Source organism: the organism of the source record quoted next, unplaced genomic scaffold (genome assembly GCF_019419815.1).
Source record: "Pyrus x bretschneideri cultivar Hongxiangsu unplaced genomic scaffold, Pyrus_bretschneideri_v1 Contig13, whole genome shotgun sequence".
NCBI classification, from domain to species: Eukaryota; Viridiplantae; Streptophyta; class Magnoliopsida; order Rosales; family Rosaceae; genus Pyrus; species Pyrus x bretschneideri.
The window spans coordinates 6,156,673-6,179,894 of record NW_025999424.1 but is presented as its reverse complement, the minus strand read 5'-3'; the positions used below and the strand labels follow the sequence as shown (position 1 = coordinate 6,179,894).

The 23,222-nt window shown below is 34.9% G+C and overlaps 1 protein-coding gene and 1 pseudogene across 1 annotated transcript; both read left to right on the top strand.

Moving 5' to 3' along the window:
- The first annotated feature begins 8,969 nt into the window (after positions 1 to 8,969).
- LOC103942210 lies at positions 8,970 to 12,326 on the top strand (annotated as a pseudogene).
- Positions 12,327 to 19,358: 7,032 nt separating this feature from the next.
- LOC103942211 (probable terpene synthase 9) lies at positions 19,359 to 23,053 on the top strand. The gene is made up of 7 exons (XM_009352407.2): positions 19,359 to 20,052; positions 20,154 to 20,436; positions 20,539 to 20,923; positions 21,302 to 21,520; positions 21,653 to 21,791; positions 22,061 to 22,312; positions 22,703 to 23,053. Exons 1-7 carry the CDS (start codon positions 19,795 to 19,797, stop codon positions 23,003 to 23,005), a joined length of 1,839 nt encoding a protein of 612 aa, XP_009350682.2. The 5' UTR covers positions 19,359 to 19,794; the 3' UTR covers positions 23,006 to 23,053.
- Positions 23,054 to 23,222: the final 169 nt, after the last annotated feature.

The window sequence follows — 23,222 nt, the reverse complement described above, 5'->3', positions numbered from 1 at the left end:
TAAAATTATTTTCATTGTTATGTGTCTCACCACGGGACTAAAGGTATCCAACTAATCAATACCATGTTCCTGAGAAAAACATTGCCCCTTTGTATCTTGACACACTTCCATCTGGATTCTTCTTGATTTTGGAAACCCATTTACTTCCAACTATTGATCTGTCATGTGATGGAGGTATCAGCATCCATGTGTCCTGTGCTATGAGATAATCATACTCTTCTTGCACTGCCAATTGCCACTGTGGTATACTAGTGCTTTTCTAAATGTACTTCGTTCTAAAATATCACTAATCTCATAAACAAATGAATAACCTCCAGTAAATAATTCATCTTTAGTTAACTGGAGTGATTGCAGTTCAGGAAATGAAGCAATCATAGCTGCATAGTTCTTTCTTTCAATAGCTCCACTTTTCAGTCTAGTCATGACAGACTGAGAAAATTATTAGTACAAATATTAGATTTTGGTTCTAAGTGTATAGGGAGAATTACCTCAAGCTGCAATGTGGAATGGACAGGCAACATTTGATTTGTACAAGAGTGATGATGACTTTGAGGTACATATTCCATATCAGTTGAAATAACACTACTGTCATTCATATTCATACTGGCATGAAGCTCATTGTTACTTGAATTTGTACTATTATCTGTCATTAACTCAGTATTAACATTTGCCCTTGTTTCTTCATTAACTCAGTATTAACATTTGCCCTTGTTTCTTCATTAACTCAGTAACATCTGCCCTTGTTTCTTCATTAACTACTTGTTTATCAATACACTCATTTCCTTGCCTTTGAACTTGTTCACATATTTCTGGTAACTAGATCACAACATGTGATAAACTTGACTTAGACAATTCTCTTGTATTACATGAAACTGCATTTTTCTCATTCTTGAAAGGATAAATGTCTTCATCATGAATGACATGTCTTGACAGTATAAACTTTTTGGACTTCATCTCAAAACATATAACTCCTTTGTATCCTTGAGTGAATCCAAGAAAGACACATTTAACTGACCTTGGTTGCAACTTATTCCCATTGAAAAGCCTGAGTAAAGGATATACTGCATTGCCAAATATTTTTTAAAATGTGAATTTTAGGATCTTGATTGAACAACACTTGATATGGAGATTTTATCCCAAGTAGTTTACAATGCATTCTGTTTATAAAAAACATGCAGCATGTGAACATGCATGGTACCAAAATGACATAGAAATTTGTGATTCATTCATCATTGTCAAAGTTGTTTCTACCAAGTGTCTATGTTTTCTTTCTGCAATCTCAATCAGCTATGGGGTATGTGGACATGATAATTGATGAACAATGCCCTTATTTTGCAAAAATTCCTTAAACACTTTACTTTCATACTTTCCTCCACCTGTCAGATTGAAGACACTTAATAGCTTAATTAAACTGCGTAGTCACAAATGCATAAAATTTGACAAATATCGGAAATGCATCTAATTTATTTACCATAGGAAAGATCCATACAAACCTAGATTGGTCATCTAACTGATATAACATCTATAGTCTTCAACTGACTTTTGAGGTGATGGACCCCAAACATCAGTGTGAATCTTATCAAACACAACTTTAGATCTTTCTTGTCTTACATGAAATGGTAATTTGCCCATTTTGCCTTGAATACAAGCTATACACAATGAAGAGCATTCATCTACACTAACTAGTAACTGATTATTCTGTAGCATGGACTTCAATATTTCTTCAGATGGATGTCCTAACCGTTTGTGCCATTAGCAACTTTAACCTTCTTTCCCAAAAAAGCAGCATATCTTCCCAATCGTGCAGCAAATGATCTCTGAAAAACACAGACTGGAATCTTAAACAACTGTCAATCATCACTATTTCCTTGGTACAAAATCAAGTCTATTGCCTTGTCTTGTATAAAGAAAACCAAATTATTACAGATAACCCAGCAACCATTGTCTATACATAACTTTTTTACTGATAATAAATTCATAGTTATCTTTGGCACATGTAGTACATTATGTAAAATGAGAGAAATAGAAGATGTTTTTATGACAGATGAACCAATATAAGAACTGGAAAACCTTCACCACTTCCAACAGTGATTTTAGCATCACCATTATATGGAGTAACTTGATTCAATATATCTAGTTTGGCAGTTATGTGGTGAGTGGTACCTGTGTCAACCACCCAAGTGTCTGCAACTAAAAAATCATGAACATTTGGAATTGAACCTACATTATTTAACCCATGTGTTGTCATCCCTGCAAGAGATTGAGGTGAAGTTCTACCTTTATAGGCATAGTTGTTCCTGTGATAACACTTCAAAGATGCGTTTCATTTCTTTCCACATATTTGACAAACCAGAAAGCCATTTGATGAATGACCATTGGAAGTATGCCTTTGATAACAATTTGGAGCTGTATGTCCTCTTTTTGAACATATTTGACATTCAGGTGACACTGAAGACTTATAATTGGTGTTGCCATTCCAGTTACTGCCTTGCTTAAAACTATTTCCAGAAAAATTATTTCCAAAACCTGAGTTATTGCCAGAAAATGAACTAGTTGCTCCATTTGATCCATTTTGAGGAATTTTTCCATTATATATGTATCCATTATAGTTTCCTTTGTCTATTTCCAAAGTTTGAAAATGATCTGGAGTTGTTGTTGCCATAGAATCTTCTGTTATTGTTGTTGAAGATATTCCTTTGCTGTGATTGAAAAGATTTTCCTTCATTGCCCATATAACCAGAACCACAATTAAAATCTTGAGATCCTTGAGAGTTAGAACTCTCTCCTTGTGTATTTGATGACTCTCTTTGTACACATAAAGCAGACATAGAATTGGTTAAACTTGACATCCTGGATTTAATATACCTCTATGCACCGAGAAGCTGAGCTTGAAAATCTTTTAATGAAATACTTGAATCGCTTGCCAAAATTATTGTTTTGATGACCTCAAACTTTGGTGGCAATCCATATATTGCAACAATTATGAAATCATTGTCAGTGATCTTTTCTCCAACAAAAACAAGTTGATCTTTAATCCCTTTTAGCTTCAACAGATACTTATCCACATAATCTATGCCTTTTTGTGTAATGTGAAACTCAGACTTTAATTGATTCACTCTAATGATAGAAACTGATGTAAATCTTTCTTGAAGACATTCCCAAGCCTCATGAGATGTTTTGCAACCAACCATGTGATCCATTGCCTCATCAGAGAGTGGCAATTAACAGACTCAACAATTCTTCACCCATTCTTTGTATTAAACTATTATTTCCTTTGTAACCCCAACATTTGTACTCACATAATAATTTGATGGACATTTAGACTCACCAGTAAATAACTCAAATAGATCATAACCTGGTAACACTGATTGAAATTGATAGCTCCAGTTTGTGAAATTATCATCTTGAAGCTTTACAGTTATCATCCCTAATAGATCTTCAATCTTGACAGAATTTGCTACCATTATACCCAACTTCAAAAAAATTTCACCAAGATTTCTTGTTTCTTCTTCAAATTAACCAACTTTGTAGACAGAATTCACAATCAAATGGTAACTAAGACAACTTTCAACCAATCTTGAACATAACACTTTTCACACTTTGGCATCGCTCTTTAACTAGTGGAAATCAAGAAACACAACTATATCAATTCAATCACACTTTGGCATCGGCCTTTAACAAGTGGATATCAAGAAACTACTTCACAATTCTATCAATCTTGTCAATAACGACTTTGGCCTTGTATTGATCAATCACACAGAAAACTAGCATTTACACAAACATATACAGTGCCGTAACTTCAAATATAACATGAAACCGCCATGAATCTTGAATCACAGGACCCAGATAGCACATTGTATACCCCATTTGCATATCAAAAAAAACCCAGATCACATAAAGCCCAGATTGGAGATTAACAGAACCACCTTCAAAGAACTTCCAAGAATCGCACCTCTAAACTATCTTCAGTACTTGCAAGAAAAGCCAGTGGAAGATACACACACCAAGGATTGTCCTGGGCGATTGATACCATGATAACAGATCAATGATACTGCCATTGATGAATACAGAAAAGAAAACTAGTATTGCAGAGAACTAATGATCGAAGAAATAAAGAGAAAGGAAGAGAGAGAATGAAGAATTATGTGCTCTAATATCTTTATATATTTCTGAATGAATCGATACATTGAGAATTACAATCTTATATAGTATCAAGGTAAGCTTAGGCCTTAAGCTGTATATCTGATTGTCTAACAACCTAACTGTTTTATTAGCTGAGGTGGCATAACAAACTAGCTGAGATGACATATGATGTGGCATTCATCTTCAACAATAAATAGGGTGGTGAGCATCACCATCACTTAAGTGTGGTGAGCAAAACTATTCCCTTGTGTTATCTTGAAGTCTTTGGATTGAAGACCTCTTAAATTTTATCCAAAATGTCCTCTTTGATGTTCGTATCAGTTCTTGTAATAAACATCTATTGTTTCTCCTTTAAAAGACTTAAAGTGGAGCTTTTCCCATGGGTTGGTCTCGTCACGCGATCTCAGGTTTACGATGACGATGAACGGTAACACGAACCCAACTCCAAGAGGAACTTCATAATTCTGGTTAGGTTGGTTCAATTTCTCAAGAAAGCTCAAGTATATATGCCCTCTGATTTTGTCAAGGTGAGACCATAATTGATCGGTTTTTTTAGCTTGTATTTATAGGGAGAGAGATAAGGTTAGGATTCGTGACATTGATGTGCAGTCTCTATTTTCTGAAATCTTAGACCATCTTCAAAGGAGATGTCGAAAATGTCACATAGACGTATAACAGTAACAAATGACATACCATTTACTCCAATCAAGATGTTAAAATAGACATGGAAAAGAAGGCTAAGCTGACATGAACAAAGAGATGTCAAAATTGACACTGCCTTCAAATATGCTTTTTGCTATTTCCAAAGACATTTCACTTGCCTTACCTTAAATGTTAGCATATTTAAGTATTATTTTATTATTTTTAAACCAACATCAACCCAACTTTATTATTTTTGTTAAAAAAAACATAAATGAAGCAATAAATTTTGGTTTTGGTGGAAGGAAAATATTGACAATATGTCAAATTACTAAGTCAGCCATCAACTTTATTCAAAGATCGATTATTTTGTTGGAATCCCATGCATCGATAAGTTTTTTATTGGATTTGAAAATTGGAGCGCTACTTTATTGTCATAGATTTTCCCGAAGAAAAGAAGGTAAAGAATGCTTCATTCAAACTGAAGGGTTGTGCTGCTAACGATAGTGGCAAGAGTGCATTTTTGCTCACCACCTTATTTATCACCGTTAGATGTGTTTAAATTTTGAGATTTGTGCCTATCCACTATACAAATCTAGAAATTCAAACTCATTTAACAGTGATAAAAAGGGTGGTGAGCATACACCATAATTTATGGTGGTGAGCAAAAATGCTCCCAAGTGGCAAGGCAAAGATTGAATTAGATCTTGATCATGGAAGATGAAGAATATTCTCATGACACAATTTTATAGTATCGAAATTTGGACCTATTCGGAATATATGGATTTTGCTAAGGATTCAAGATTCAAAACAAATTTTTATATGTTAAGACAAAACTTTAGAAGAAAAGAAAACTTGTAAATAACTCATAAAAATTTTATTGTAGTGCAAAAAGAGAAAAGGTGTTGACAAACAGAATTGTTCAACTATAAAGAGGTCAAGCTCCAAACACAATTTCAAAAGAATCTGAAGTGCGAGCGGTCATAATACACCCCGAAAATATTGAGGAGAAGAATTGCTATTAAAATCTGATATAGAGGACGAGTTGCAGGTTGATCTTCTTGTTGACGAGAAGGTTGATGACTCACAAGTAGTTCTCTAGGTCAAAATATGTCTCAAACAAAAGAAGCTGAAATCATTGTGGGAGACGAAATAAATTTTGTGGAGCCTGCATCAGATCAACTGGACTAACATCTTGTGGTTGCTCAAGCAAGCAAGTTCCAAATCCATGAAGTTTCAACCAAGTTAGAATACGGGTACCACGAGGCTTATGTCAAACTTATTTATGGAAAAGTGACTATTAGGGGCAGAATATTAGAGGCAGGATATGGGAGCATTTTTGCTCATCACCATACATCTAATCAATTGACACGTGTCATTTTACTTAATCTTGGTTAATTTTTTTTCAAAATTGAAAAACTAATGCAATAGGGACAAATAAGAAACTGCCTCTATTACTTTTATCAGTAATAGGGGCGGAATAAATTTCCCCTAACGATTTTTTTTATTTTTACACTCAAACAAAAAAATATATTCATATAAAAATTATCTCCTGATTGCTGTTTTTCCCTTCTTCCTCCCTCTGCCGTCTCTCCTTCCACCTCTCCTGCACTATGAATCCCTTTCCTCTCTTCTTTTCTTCCTTCCTCTTCATCATCTCATCTTTCTCTTTCTTCCTTGCCATATTACCGTGGAAATGTCCCAGAAAGTGAAGGAAACATCAAAAGAAAGGTTTGCAATGATTCAATGGAGAGAAAAACTAGTTCTTTATAGTTTAATTCAATGTTATTTCTCCATTAAACTTTCTGTTTTGCAAGTTAATTTGAGGGCGGAAGAGGCTGAAGTGCAGTTGGTTAAAGTTTTTGGCAAGAAATTTTATTGTAGAGGTACATACTTTCTTATGGATTTTGCTTGTGGATTTTTTTTTTTTTTAATATATACTTTTAGATTTTTCTTGTAAATTTAACTGTTTGTGGTATTGAAGTTTTACTGTTGTTCTAATTGTTTTATAATTGCGGTTATGATTTAGTCTAATAGTTGCTCTTTGATATATTTACAGTTGCTAACTGAGAAAAAACGTAAGTTGAAATCGTTCGTCATGCAGGGAACTTAAGAGAAGAAACGGCTTCGAGATTTATTCTGGACAACTTCATCAGAGATTAAGAACAAGGGATTGACGAGAAGGTTTATTTTTCTGGAGAAGATGAAGAGTTGTTTGGGTTTTGTAACCGATGAGAACAATGAATTGTTCAAAAGAAATTATTTATCAACCAAATAAATAATATTTTATTGATTGTGTGTGTGTGTGTGTGTGTGTGTGTGTGTGTTTTATTATATTGGAAGTATTTGGGGCGGAAACATTTGCCTTAAATGGTGTTTCCGCCTTAAATGGTTGCAAGTGGCTCCTTACCGTGGTGAAAAGATGTTAAGTTATTGTATGACAGCGTGGGTTCGAACTTCTTCAATGGTTAATCTAACAAAATCCATCGTTTGACAAAAAAAAAAAAAAAAAAAATGGTTGAAAGATATTAGTGGAATATTTTTAAATAAGATTTCCAACGTGACAGATAAGACTACTAGGTGCAAAAATTTGACACTATTTGCCCCTAATAACAACGACAACGCCTTTTTTAGAGGCAAATATATTTTCTGCCATTGCTTTCTATTAGGGGCTGTTTTTCAAGATATTACACTCCATAACCCTGCAGAGATACAAGATTTGGTTTTCATGAGTGATCAATTTTTATTTCAGAAAATTCAACATCAATTTATTTTTTGTCTATCAATGGTCATAACACACAAGATAAAATGTTTGTTCAAGATGAACTTCTTCAAGAGAACTTGAGGTCGAGTTCTTTCTAAGAAGATGTGAATGACGGAAGACGAATTTGTGTTATTTTAGATGTCAAAAAAGTTAAAAGAAGTAAGCGCCATTTAATTATGAAAAGTGATTGGAGAGTTCGTAATTCACGGGTTAAAAGATTATTTGTTGCTGCATTGGAAGAATCAGTTTTGTTATTAATAGACTAGGATACAGAAGGGAATAACTGAAAGAAAAGAAATCAATTAGTTATTCATCAAAGTTAGAGTACGAGTAACACAACACTCATGCCAATCTTATTTATGGAGTTGAGTTCATGATTATACCACCAAAATACGAGGATACTTGACTCCATAACCCAGAGATACAAAATTTGGTTTTCAACAGTAATCAATTTCATCATATTTTTCAATTGAAAATCAAGAATTTCTTTCAAATATCTGGAGTTTAAGAATTCTTTAAGGATAACTGTTAGCGATCCGTTTAAGTATTATTGAGATGACAGCTGCTGCCATTTTAAGTATTATGTACGGTTTTAAACAATTATGGGAAAAAATGTGCAACTTTCTGCAATAAAGTGTTTCCAGCACAAATCATATTCTGAACGTGGACTCTATGCCACTGTTTCACAGGAAAAATTATAAAAGACAATCCTCCTATTAATTAGTTCTATCTCTTTCATTCACAACCCTCATCTTCCTCTTATGTCAACAATACAATAAATTCAAACCTATTCTTTCCTATTTCAGACCAACTTCCAACTTCCAACTTCCAACTTCCAGGTCCATTAATTTACATCCCACCACTAATTCTAATATTTTATTATATCTATACGTCATAAAAACAATAGTGTTCACTTTTAAATTAAAAAAAAAAAAAAAAACTTTGATCTTTCTCTTTCACGGTGGAACTTAGAAGCAAGACTCCAGTCTACAAAGATATTCTTCTTCCCACTTTATGAAATTTCATATATATTGTCATATACAATTCAAATTAATTCAACAACAATGGGATTGGTAAAATCTATTTTGTTCTCTGTAAAATTTTGTTGTTTATCCTCCATCGTACCACTTAGTTAAGTGTTAAGTGTTTAGAAATTTTTATCGGTTAAACTTAATAGTACAGATTACAAGGTTATCATGCAATGGTTTCAAAACATAAAAACTCATATGAGATAAGTATGGGTAATGTGAATAGATAATATTGTGCATGTTTAAAAATATTTTTAAAATGACTGAAATCACTTTTGGTTGTTTTTGGGTTTTAAAAACACTTGAAGTGCATTTTGAAAGATGCTTCTAAGTATGTACTTCTTGCAGAAAGCATTTCAAGTTCTTTTTCATGATTCATTTGCATAATAACCAAAGGTTGCTTCTAAAATTATAACAATGGCACTTAGCTTGCTTATATATAAACAAGCACTATAGCTTGCTAAGAACATTCAACTCTAAGTTATAACAATGGCACTTATCACCTTCTCCTCGCTCTCTCCCTCTTTGGTCTCAACTAGTACTAGCTATCAAAGATTAATCCATCTTCCAAAAGTTCTGCTTCAAATGACAGTAAGAAAACAATCCTCCTTCGTTTATGTCTCAATAAACTTATCACCATCATCGGAGGTTATCAGTAATCCTCCGGCAGCTCAACGGCGACTCGCTCGATACCATCCTACCGTTTGGGATTCCAAACTCATCGACGCCTTCACCACTCAATACACCGTACGTATAATTTAATCTTCTGCAAGTTGTCATGACTCATGCATACATGAACACATCTTGATAATTTTTTGGCTTATTTTTTTTTTCATTCTTGCAGTATGAATTACATGGGGCGCGATTGGAGCGTCTAAAGCAAAACGTTGCTATAACGTTACTGGCAGCATCAACTAGTAGTACTAAAGACACTACTAGCACTTTCTCGATGTTAAAGCTTATCGACTCAATGCAGCGATTGGGAGTGGCCTATCATTTTGAAAAAGAGATCCAAGCAGTTCTAACTAGCCTTGGTTCTTCCAGTACTGCCAGTACATCAAGTGATCTTCATGCGGTTGCCATGCAGTTTCAGATACTACGAGAACATGGTATCCCTATTAGCCCAGGTAAAGCACATGAATTATTTTGTTGATCACAATTAGTATTAAATGTTTTCGAAGCAACGCTTAATTAATTGTGAGTTATGGTGACAAAATGATTGAGCAGATGTGTTTAACAAGTTTACAACCAGAGACGGAAGATTCAAGTATAGCTTAAGCAAGGACATGGAGGGACTTTTGAGCTTGTATGAAGCCTCACACCTTGGTATGCTTGAGGAAGATCATGTTTTGGAGGAAGCCAAAAGTTTTAGTGCCAAAAAGTTGAGACAATTAGTGGGAACACTGGAGGGTGAAGACGGTTTGTTAAAGCAACTAGTTCAGCAATCACTGGAAACCCCCTTACATTGGAGGATGCAGAGGATAGAAGCTCGAAGCTTCATCGATATCTACCAAAAGGACGATTCTATGAACATGGATTTGCTTGAATTAGCCCAATTGGATTATAATATTGTCCAATCATTATATCAGAGAGAGATAAAGGAGCTGTCAAGGCAAGAAATATAAATTTTCTTTTGTATTTTATTTGCAATTTGATTTGATTTTCTGCTGACACATACAGTGGAGGATAGGATTTGCCCTACGCACATTATAAAGGCTTGAGGCTTGCATGCTTATATATAATGCGACCTTATCCACATACGTTGGTAAAATAATGACCACATATATAAGGTTTATATATAATGTGTCATCATCTACACACGTTGGTAAAATACAGACCACATATATATTACCCTTAACATAGTATCGCACCCCCCCCCCCCGGGTCATTTTATTTCAATGTTTAGCTTAGTTACAATTTTATGTTACAATGCTCAGTATTCACACTGATGCAGGTCTTTAGTTAAATTTCACTAAGATTATATCCAACAAATGCAGGTGGTGGAGAGATTTGGATTTTGAACATAAAGCAAATTTTTCGAGAGACAGATTGATGGAGAACTATTTGTGGGCAATGGGAGTCAATTATGAGCCCCAATTCTCGAATTGGAGGATTGGCCTCACCAAATTCGTTTGCATACTAACAGTAATTGATGACATGTACGATGTTTATGGATTTTTGGATGAACTCGAGCTCTATACACGTGCAGTATATAGGTAAGTAGTTAATTCAAGTACTAAAATGTAATTTATCTTGGTAACAAAAGTACTTAATAGATGCAATTATATATATATATATATATAAAGAGTGATTTTGTTTTTTTTGTTGCTTTCTGATTTCGTTTTTGCTTGTTTAATGCAGGTGGAATATGGAGGCCATGGAGAAGCTTCCGGAGTACATGAAGCCAATTTACACAGCCATGCTCAACTTTGGGAATGAAGTAACTGATAACGTATTTAAAAACAATGGTTTAAGTGTTCTTCCTTAAATTAAGAAAGAGGTAACTAGTAACAGAGATGACAGCTAAGTTGCTTAAGAACATTCTATTTGTACTCGATCGAGGTCGTCACTAACAATGTTAGACTTGTGGATCTTTGTTGTTAACTAGACAAAAATACATGAGTAGAGCGTGTAGGATAACTAGGGTTATAATGGACCATAATAAATTAGTATTTTTTTTGTTGTCAAAGGCCATAATAAATTAGTATGCGAATTACAAAAATGGTCTGTTATTCTATTTCTCCCTTTTTTATTTTTTATTTTATGATTTATTTACTATTGTGTGTGCGCGCTTGCGCTTGCAGTGGGTAAATCTTTGTAAATCATATCTGGTAGAAGCACGATGATTTTACTATGGATACACACCAACCCTAGAAGAGTACTTAAAGAATGCATGGACTTCGGTGGGTGGTCCTGGAGTAGCCCTCCATGCTTATTTATTGTTGCCAGGATGCAACATCATAACAAAAAGCTCACTTGATGACTCGATTAAGCATGGCTCTCAAATAATATATTGGTCATCTCTAATCACTAGACTTAGCGATGATTTGGCCACTTCCAAGGTAAAATATATATACGTGTTATTTACATCAGCTATACAAGGGTGGTTTGATAATCATTTTATTTTTAATTTTTTTAATAAAAACAAAAAAAAAAAAATGAAATAGTTATCAACTAACAGTAGATTCTAATTTTTTTTTTCCTGGAATTAACTAAGGCTGAGAGTGAGAGAGGTGATGTGGCAAAATCTATCGAGTGCTGCATGGAAGAAAGAGGCATATCTGAAGAAGAAGCTCAGGACTGCATAAACGAATTGATCTGCTATTCGTGGAAGAAGATTAATGAGGAGAGTTCAAAAACTGCCATACCAAAATCAATTGTAAAAATGTCACTGAATATGGCTCGGACTGCTCACTCTATTTTCCAACATGGAGACGGTATTGGAACTTCAATTGGGGTCACCAAAGATTGTTTAATATCTTTGATTGCTAATCCTATCCCAATCATCACTCACAATTAAGTGGCAAAGATTAAAGGGTGCATTGTTGCTCACCACCCCCAAATTGGTGGTAATGCACACCACCCTACTTAAAGGGTGCATTCTTGCTTACATTTTGAGATTTGTATCTATCCACTACACATCGTAAAATTTGAACCCATTCAACAAAAATAAATAGGGTGATGAGTAATGGAGGGTGGTATTCTATGTTATCTTGAAGTGTTTGGAATGAAGACCTCTTTAATATCCAAAATGTCCTCTTTGATGTTCGTATCACTTGTAATAAAATGGCTATCATTTCACCTTTAAAAGCCTCAAAGTGGAGATTGTGTATATGTCACCACACTGAATTAGTGAGAACTTTAAAACCATAAGATTAGCTCAATATCAATATATAAAAACGTGAACTTACCAAATAATTATTTACATTGAAATCATTTAATCTTGGGAATATTTTGCTTATCACCCTCATATATATATATATATATATATATATATATATCATGTACGCAATTCCAAGGATGCAAATTCTGATTCTGAAAAAATTGTATACGATGGTGCAATCATATAATCACAGAGAGCTGAATTGATTGCAATCGTGTGACATATAGAATTTCCCTCACTTGGTATGCATTATATGATGGCGCATGGATATTGCTAAATCTCATAAGAGAAATAATTAGGTTAATATTTATTAGCAAGATCAAAATATAATTCCCCTCACTTGGTATGCATTATATGATGGCATATGGATTGCTAAAAACGTGAACTTACCAAATAATTATTTACATTGAAATCAGTTAATCTTTGGAATATTTTGCTTATCACCCTCAAATGATGGTGATGCCTGACGTTTGATGAATAGTCTGGTTGACTGGGAAATGTAAGATTACAAACTTGCACGGTAACTGATAAGACTGGCAAGTCCCGGTCTAGGTTGATTGTTGTTTAGTTCGTCGGCTTTGCCTCCATGTAACTGAAAAAAAAACTTGCGCGGTATTCAATTTACTATATTGGTAGTGGAGATGTTGATAAGGTTCTACGTATCTGTAGTCTGAAGAATAAGGTTGGCAATTTACAAGTTGATATGAACTCAGGGGAAGAATTTGTCCCTGTAAAAAGGGAATGCTGTCGAGTATTTCGCTTGTGCATTTTAGTGATCTACTCCCAATCTTAGATGTAGATCATAAGAGGCACATAACATTCAATCACGTTCAACATTTGTTGTCCCCGGGAGGCCCATCCTTCCAAGTTGGGTTAGTTCGGGGATCCTTATCAGGCCTCCCTAAGGTAACTCTACCATGGTGTTGTCGCCCATACCCTGCGTGTGGATGCTATGATATATACCCGATGATATGAACTCGTCCCTGGAAAATTTTCTTGCTAGGGAGTTATCCATCTTGAAGAGATACCTTATTGTCTGAAGAATCTGGTAACTGATAATTTAACCAATCAAACTGCAGTAAGTTTCTTTATGGACACCAGAGACTTGTCTAAATCTGATTGTTTTTAATTTCTTTACATTCTTAAGGGAAATTAGAGTTAATGATTAACACGACAGAACTCATATCTTAGGATCTTTTTTAATTGGATAGTGTGCCAAATGGTGGAAGCTGGCTATTGATTATGATGTTTAAGTCGTATGTGTGCGTTACATACGTCAAGTAGAACTTTATGCATCTGGATAAGAATTTGTTTTAGTTATGGTTTCATACATTTTGGCTTCTGCATCTGCATTGATACGAAAGTTTTGATTGGTGTCCACTTGTTCCTAGATCCAAAATGATGTACTTTCTAAGTGGCAGTGCTTGTCCCGCCGGTCTATTTGGAGGATGTTTGTCATGGTATCCAAATTGAGGGGTTTTTGTTATTTTTTTTCTTATTGAATGAAGATTTTTCATGGAAAGACTAAAATGATTGATGATGGACAAACTAAAGGACCAATTCTATTAATTTAAATCTCAAGAACCAAAGTAAAAAATTATGTCAATCTCAAGAATTATTTTTGCTAAAAACTCTTTTTAATAAGTCAGTTTGGTATATTTCAACTTGTAATTACAGGTAACTCCTAGCATGAAAAAGTCAAGTAGCAGTTTTCGTTAAGGCCGGGATACCAGTAAATGAAGCTTTGCTTATGTTTCTTACATGGAGGTTGAGGTGATTTTTTAAAGCATCCCTTCACTCTCAAATTTTATGAACAGGAAATAAGTTTTTTAAACTTTACATTCTTATTTATTTCTGACTTTTCAATTAATTGGCTCAAAGGAAAATCAAAAGCCAAAAATATATAATTGTACAAAAGAGAAAACGAGTTTGTGTAATTTATTTCACGAGAAAAATTCTAGAAGACAATCCTCCTCCTATTATTTACATCTCTTTCATTCACAACCCTCCTCTTCCTCTTATCGGTCTGCAATACAATAAATTCAAACCTATTCTTTTCTATTTCAGACTAACTTCCAACTTTCAGGTCTATTGATTTACATCCCACCAGTAACTCTAACATCATGAGAGATTATATCCACACATCCAAAATTACTTTCCACACACCCTTTTATTTTTTTAATATTCTACACACCACTAACACTTGATAGAAAAATATTAAAAAATTAAAATGGTGTGGGAAGAAGTAATTTAAGGTGTGTGAATATAATCTCTCATTTATATGACATAAAATCAACAGTTTTCCCTTTTTTTTATTTTTTTAATTCTCTCTCTTTCAATGTCCAACTCTTTTTTTTTTTTTTTTTTGTCAAACGATAGATTTTGTTAAATTAGATGCTAGATTAGCCACCGATGAGGTTTGAATCCACGCCGTCATGCAAAGGCTCAACACCTTTCCACCACTGTGATAAATGACCACTTGTTTCTTTCAATGTCCAACTCGGAAGCAAGACTCCAAGTCTACAAAGATATTCTTCTTCCCATTTTTTGAAATTTCATATATATTGTCATATCAAAATTCAAATTAATTTAGCACCAATAGGATTTGTAAACTCTATCTTATTCTATGTAAAATTTTGTTGCTTATCCTCTACCTTACCTCTTATATATTTAAGTATTAGAGTTTAAAATTTTTTTTTGATTCTCTTTGTTAAACTTAATTGTATAGATTACAAGGTTATCATTCAACGGTTTCAAAATATATAAACTCATCAAAGATAATTATGATTATTGACATACCCCGATCCCGATATTCCCCGAATACCAGGATAGGCATGTGATGGCCGACACCCGAGGGTGACGAAAGCCATTTATTGAGTGCAAATGCTGAAAACAAGGGATAGATAAGACTCATAAATATAAAAGAATAATGAATATGCAATTAATGAACGTGTTCAGAGCACACATCTGATCTGGAACACTAAAAGAGATAATATAAAATTGAATGAATAAAAGAATGGATCCTACACCAAGAGGACTCGAAGATGCTGATGCGGAAGTGCCTGGATGCCGGGATTGTATGCTCGATTCTAAATCTTGAAGGGGGCGTCAAACAAACATGAGTGGACCAAGTCGATATATATATAATAAAACAGTAATCAACATACTAACCCCCAAGTTTTATGAAAACACATATATTATAACCTAGCATGCCGTGCAATGTCTCAAATCGTAACTCATATATATCATAATCACTAATGAATGTCCAATATCCATCCAGGCCCCATGCCAACTCCTCGTCTCTGAGCGAACAGTCAGAGGAAAATATCCCTTTAGGCCCTGTGCCAGCTCTCCGTCCATGTGCTAATAACCAGAGAAAAACCACTTCAGGCCTTATGCCAACACCATAACCGTCGCTCAGGACGGACCAGAATATATCCCTTCGTCCGTAGCGAAATTGGGACCACTAGGTAAGTACAAAACCATTGAACATATATATATTGAAAAGCAACTTCATAGTATAAAGTCATCCATCATCTATACTATAAAGAGGTGTTCTAAACATGTTCTAAATATCATATCGTCATCCATTAAATATTCTATAAGAACACGGGTTATAGGAAAAATAGTAATAATTCAAAATAACCTCAATAAGCATGTTATCTCAAAGCGTTTCATAGAACATAATCATTAAATCATGCTTCTCATGTATGCATTTCCACTATCAAAACATGTATATTTAGAAGGGGTTCACTCACAGTGCTTAGCTGCCGAATAGCCACGCAACTAGCGAAGATAGAAACGCCACAAATAATCGCCCCTAAGCACATAAAGGGTACAATTAATAAAGCTTTAATATAACAATTGAATTTGGGAAAAACAGACATCAGAAACGAGTTCAGGATGTCGAAATTAGCCTAAGAGGGGTCTTGGACGAAAACCCGAAAGTCAACGTTGATCGAGCGATCAAAATCAAAGTCAACGCTGACCGTTGATCAGGGTCAACAGTCAGACTAGGTCAAAGTCAACGGATCGGGGTCAAGGGTTTTGGGTTGGACCGGGTTGGGCCTGAAGGGTTTGGGTCCAAGGGTTTAAAAGGTTTGGACTTTAAGCCCGGCCCACTGTAAAAGGGTTAGGGTTTAAATAAAAAGGGATTTGGGTTGGGCTTCCCGAGGCTTGGACTCTTGACATTTGGGCTCCGGGTTTGGTATAGGCTTGGTAACCTGGCCCAAAGGCCTGGGTTGAGGGTGGTTTTCAGGACCACCCTTTGGCCGGTTTCTGGGTTGACTTTCCAAGGCTCATAACTTAATCGTTACTCAACGAAATCGAGTGAAACAAAAATGAAAGTTGTAGTACTCAGTGAGATCAAGATATTGATACCTTGCACGCTGGCAAATCACCGTGGTTTGGCCAAAAATTTACTCGAAAGGTGCGGTGCTCGTTGGAAAATTTGGAAAAGCTACTTCAAGCTATTTTCTACGATTCAAACGTATACACAACTTAAAACAAGCTTCGATATAACCCTAAAACACATCCCAAGGGTTTTTAGAAGCTTACCAATGTTGGGAAATCACGAAACTCATTGGGAAAGACGATGCACAGTACCGGCCGAATGGAAGAGAGGGGTTTGGGGTGTTCTTTCTTCATTTTTTAGAACACAAGGGTGATGGTGATGATGTTTTGTTGTTGTTGTGGTGATTGATGATGAGGGAGATGAGGGTGTGCAGGGAGGGAGAACACGGGTGTGAGGGGAGAGTGAGAGGGAGTTGAGAATTGAAAGTGAGAAAGAGAGAGAGAGGATGAGAGAGAGAGAGAGAAGAGGTTGACTCGGGGGAGAACAGAGAGGAGAGAGACCGGGGACACAAAAGCAAGGTGGGCCCCCTGGGCACACCTATTAAGGCCCTAAAAACAATTTTTAAATAAAAACCCAAAACTACCTTTAAAATTGGGGGTGGGGTGTAACAATCTACCCCCCTTAAAAGAATTTCGTCCACGAAATTTAAAATCACTTACTAAACTGAAATACTCGAATATAAGAAGAATATACGTATAAAGAGAAATCAAGTTAGAGTGGGTGCATCAAAGAGAATATATGTATAAAGAGAGATCAATAGACCGAACCAGTTGGCTCCGACAGTGATTTGCCAGACTCATCATTTCTCAAATTTTGGTCTCAACCCCATCTAATAGAGGCTTGTCCAAGATTCCGAACAGAACCTCTCCCCTAATAGTGCACGTTTCTCTCCCCAAATAGTGCACGTTTACTTTTAAAAAAAATGAAGAAAGGAGGAAATAACATTGCTTTTATCTTCTTATCCTCTCTCTCTCTCTCTCGACTGCCGCACATGTAAATAATGCAAGTAAGAGTACCTTTAAGTATTATTGGGATGTCTCTCGAATGCCGCACATGTAAATAATGCAAGAGTATGTTTAAGCATTATTGTGATTGCTCTGCCACCGTGTTTGTATTATTGCAAGAATTTTAAACAAGTCAAAAACCGTGCAACAAAACCTTCTAGAATAGTGTATATGGTACAAACCATATTCTTCAATAGTGTGCTATTAAGCTAGTTCCTCATTTCACACCTTCAAAGTTAAAGAAAGTTTTTCTATGTACAAGAAATTTGTTCTTTTTAATATACCATTAATACAGTGTTCACGTCGCTAATATTGATAGATAATACATCAATAACAAAATATATCAATGTTTCATCGACATATTATAAACATTATGATTACAAAAATCATCCTTTAACAAAAGAAAAGTCGTCATTCATGTATATAATCTATATTTTAAGGAAGAAGACCAAACTAATGAAACATTTAAGGAAAATTTATATGAACCCATCAATCTTATCTCTAAAACCAACTTAAAAATTTTGTTTACCAAATCACAATTTTATCCTTAAATTAAATAAGAAAAACAAACTAAAATTCAAAATCCAGCTACCGGCATTAACATCACAACCCCTCCGTTTGCTCCGACGAATCCAATCCAAGCTCCGGGGAGACTTATGCAACATCGTTGATTGAAAGTAACAATTCCCTTCCACTTCTTTTTATCGTTCTCCTCCTTCCTCTTCTTTTTACTTTTTATCGTTCTCCCACCATCCCTCTTTTCGATTTCCGACGACCTAACCAGCTGCCAATGGTGGCTCCCATGACGCAGTGACCACTGCTCTTTTCTCTTCATCCCTCTTCAGGTTGGGTTGTTTTTCGGTTTTTATGAAATTCTATATATCTACAGTCTATGGACCATGGTGTAATTGGATACCTTGCCTATGAAGGAATCCCATGACATGTTCGTGCAAGAATTTGTTTGTAGCATTTTGCACATTCATCAAAAGGTCGGATTGGGAGGAGGTGAGTTTGACGCAGGAGAATAAGGGAAGAAGAACGCCGAAACTGTAATATTTCATTTTTCCGATTGGGTTTGGGTTCGGTGGTAGGATAATTTAACAATTTTCTCTCTACATCCAATATTTTTTTAGACAAATTTGTAAATATAAAATACACAAAAAGTACTATTGGGTGTAGAATAAATAATTAGGTTAGATTAGGTTCGAATAAAATTATCCAACATTAATATACCAAAATGTGTTTCACTTGAAAAGTTTTATAAGACAATTTTTCTTTAAAAGACAATTTAATGGTCGAAGCATCTTATATTTTGAATCAAAATGTTTAAATTAAAAACTCTCAAAGTTAAAATAACCCAAGTTGGAGTCACCTTTGTTTACTTTCTTTTAATCGTTTCAAATGACAAACGACAAATCAAATTTTTAAACAAGGACAAAGCATCTTAAATTTGGAATAAAAATGTTAAATTAAAAATTCTCACGTTGAAATGTGCAAGATGACTTGCTGTCACCTTTATTTATTTTCTTTTAATTGTTTAAAATGACAAACGACAAATCAAATTTGTAAATAAGGTTTTTTTATCACAAGTTGTCCTTGAAACTGACCCGCACCATCAATATGGTCTCTAAAATTGAAAATCGATTAAAATAGTGGTTGAAAGTTAATGAGGGTCGCAAATCAATGTGGTCTTTCGTCATAATTCTATCAAAAATTATGTTATATGTTGATGTGTCACATAACTAGTTTCCACAAGTCTAATTAACTATTGTCATAATGAATTAAAAATATTTAAATACTAAAACACAATTTTTGTTTTTATATAATGAAAAACTTAAAACAAATAAAAAAGGAAAAAAGATTCATCTTCTTTTTTCCCAAAGAACGGAACTCGCAAAAAAAAAAAAGTAAAACTTGCTTATATATACAAGCATTGAGCACTAGTGAGTACGAACAATCAATCTTAAATTATAACAAATATGGCACTTACAACATTCTCCTCGCTCTCTCCCTCTTTGGTCTCAACTAACAGTAGGTATCAAGGATTAATCCATCTTCCAAAAGTTCTGCTTCAAAGAACAGTAGGAAAACAACCCTCCTTCCTTTATTTATCAATAAACTCATCACCGTCATCGAAGGTTATCAGTAATCCTCCGGCAGTGCGACGGCGATTCGCTCAATACCATCCTACCGTTTGGGATTCCAAACTCATCGACTCATTCACCACTCATTACACGGTACGTATACTTCGATCGTTTGCAAGTTTCATGACTCATTCATACATGAACACATCTTGATCATTTATTTTGTTGGCTTATTTGTTTTCATCCTTGCGCAGTATGAATTGCATGGGACGCAATTGGAGCGTCTAAAGCAGAACGTTACCGAAACGTTGCTGGCAGCATCAACTAGTAGTACTCAAGGCACTACTAGCACTTTATCAATGTTAAAGCTTATCGACTCAATGCAGCGATTGGGAGTGGCCTATCATTTCGAAAAAGAAATCGAAGCAGTTCTAACTAGCCTTGGTTCTTCCAGTACTGCCAGTACATCAAGTAATCTTCACACCGTTGCCTTGCAGTTTCGGATATTACGGGAACATGGCATCCCTATTAGCCCAGGTAAAAAGCACATAAATTATTTTGTTGCTCACATTTAGTATTAAATGTTTTCGAAGCGGCACTTAATTAATTGTGAGTTATGGTGACAAAATGATTGAGCAGATGTGTTTAACAAGTTTAGAGCTGGAAACGGAAGATTTGAGGATAGCTTAAGCAAGGACATTGAAGGACTTTTGAGCTTGTATGAAGCCTCACACCTTGGTATGCTTGGGGAAGAGCATGTTTTGGAGGAAGCCAAAAGTTTTAGTGCCAAAAGGTTGAGACAATTATTGGGAACATTGGAGGGTAAAGATGGTTTATTGAAGCAACTAGTTCAGCAATCAATGGAAACCCCCTTACATTGGAGGATGCCGAGGATAGAAGCTCGAAGTTTCATTGATATATACCAAAAGGATGATTCTAGGAACATCGATTTGCTTGAATTAGCCAAATTGGATTATAATCTTGTCCAATCAGTATATCAGAGGGAGATAAAGGAGCTATCAAGGCAAGAAATGTGAACTTTGTTTTCTATTTTTTTGCAATTTGATTTTATTTTCACACATGGTGGAGGACAGGGTTTGTCCTACTTACTTTTAGGTTGGGTCCTGCATGCTTATATAATATATATAATGCAACCTCATCCAAACATGTCGGCAAGATAACGACCACATAAATAACGCTTATATATACCGCGACCTCATATCCACACATGTTGGTAAAATAAACGACCACATATATAGCACACTTAACGTAGGTTCGCCCCTGCCATTTTTTTTCAATGTTCTGCTTAATTACAATCTTACGTTACAATGCTCAGTTTTTACATTGATGCAGGTGTTTAGTTAAATTAGACTAATTAAGACTATATATCCAAAAAATGCAGGTGGTGGACGGATTTGGATTTTGAACATAAGGCAAATTTTTCGAGAGACAGATTGATGGAGAACTATTTGTGGGCAATGGGAATCAATTATGAGCCCCAATTCTCGAATTGCAGGATTGGCCTCACCAAATTCGTTTGCATATTAACAGTAATTGATGACATGTACGATGTTTATGGATTTTTGGATGAACTTGAGCTGTTTACAGATGCAGTACATAGGTAAGTCATTAATTAAGCACTAAGATGTAATTTATCTTGGTAAAAAAAAGTACTTAATAGATGCAATTATATATGTATAACGTGTGATTTGGTTTTTTGTTCCTCTGATTTATTTTTTCTTGTTTAATACAGGTGGAATATGGAGGACAAGGAGGAGCTTCCCGAGTACATGAAGCCAATTTATACAGCCTTGCTCAACTTTGGGAATGAAGTAACTGATAACGTATTTAAAAACAATGGTTTAAGCGTCCTCCCCTATATTAAGAAAGAGGTAACTAACAACAGAAATTGTAGCTGAGTTAATTGGTTAAGAACATCCTTTTTGTACTGGAGGTCGTCTCTAACAATGTTAGACTTGAAGGTCTTTGTTGCTAACTAAACAAAAACACTTGACTAGAGCGTGTAGGATAACTAGGGTACGTTTGGCAATAATAAATTAGCAGCTTGCAAATTACAACATAAAGATATTGGCTCTGTTATTCTATATTTCCTATTTTCTTAATTTATGATTTATTTACTATTTTGTGTGTGCGCTTGCAGTGGGTAAATCTTTGTAATTCATATCTGGTGGAGGCACGATGGTTTTACTGTGGATACACACCAACCCTAGAAGAGTACTTAAAGAATGCATGGACTTCAGTGGGTGGTCCTGAAGCAATTCTCCATGCTTATTTGTTGTTGCAAGGACGCAACATAACAAAAACCTCACTTGACTCCTTTAAGCATGGCTCTCAAATAATATATTGGTCATCTCTAATGACTCGGCTTAGCGATGATTTGGGCACTTCCAAGGTAAATATATACGTGTTATATCTACATGAGTTGTTTGATAGTTCTATATTTTTTAGGTTTGTGATTTTCACACACCCTTAACTACTTTTCCCACACCCCTTCATATTTTTTAATACTTAATTGGTATCCTACTATTTAATCTTCCATATATACCCCTCCCTATTTAATCTTTCATTAATTACCATAAAAAAGTATGAAGGGTATATATGAAAGATTAATAGTAGGATACCAATTAAGTATTAAAAAATAGGGAGGAGTGTGGGAAAAGTAGTTAAGGGTGTGTGAAAATCACAACACATTTTTTAATAAAAATTAAAATTAAAATGGTTATCAAATGGAAAATATGATAATTAGATTTTTATTTTTATTTTTTTCTTGGAATTAACTAAGGCTGAGAGTGAGAGAGGTGATGTGGCAAAATCTGTTGAGTGCTGCATGAAAGAAAGAGGCGCATCTGAAGAAGAAGCGCTGGACTACATAAACGAATTGATCTGCTATTCGTGGAAGAAGATTAATGAGGAGAGTTCAAAAACTGCTATACCAAAATCAATTGTAAAACTGTCACTGAATATGGCTCGGACTGCTCACTCTATTTTTCAACATGGAGACGGTATTGGAACTTCAAATGGGGTCACCAAAGATCGTTTAATCTCTTTAATTTCTAATCCTATCCCTATCATCACTCACAATTAAGTGACAAAGATTAAATGATGCAATATAAATAATTATTTGGTAAGTTCACATGTTTTGTGTATTGATGTTGAGCTAATCTTATGGTTCTAAGTTCTCACTACCACTCTGTGTAGTGATATCAGACGTGCAATCTCCACTTTAATTTTTTTAAGAGCAAAACGATAATCGTTTTATTACAAGAACTGATATAACATCAAAGAGAACATTTTGGTAAAAA

Coding starts and splice junctions, on each gene's coding strand:
- LOC103942211 (XM_009352407.2), top strand. CDS start 19,795: ATGGCACTTACAACATTCTCCTCGCTCTCTCCCTCTTTGGTCTCAACT. Junction 20,924..21,301: donor GAGATAAAGGAGCTATCAAG/GCAAGAAATGTG, acceptor CAAAAAATGCAG/GTGGTGGACGGATTTGGATT. Junction 22,313..22,702: donor ATGATTTGGGCACTTCCAAG/GTAAATATATAC, acceptor GAATTAACTAAG/GCTGAGAGTGAGAGAGGTGA.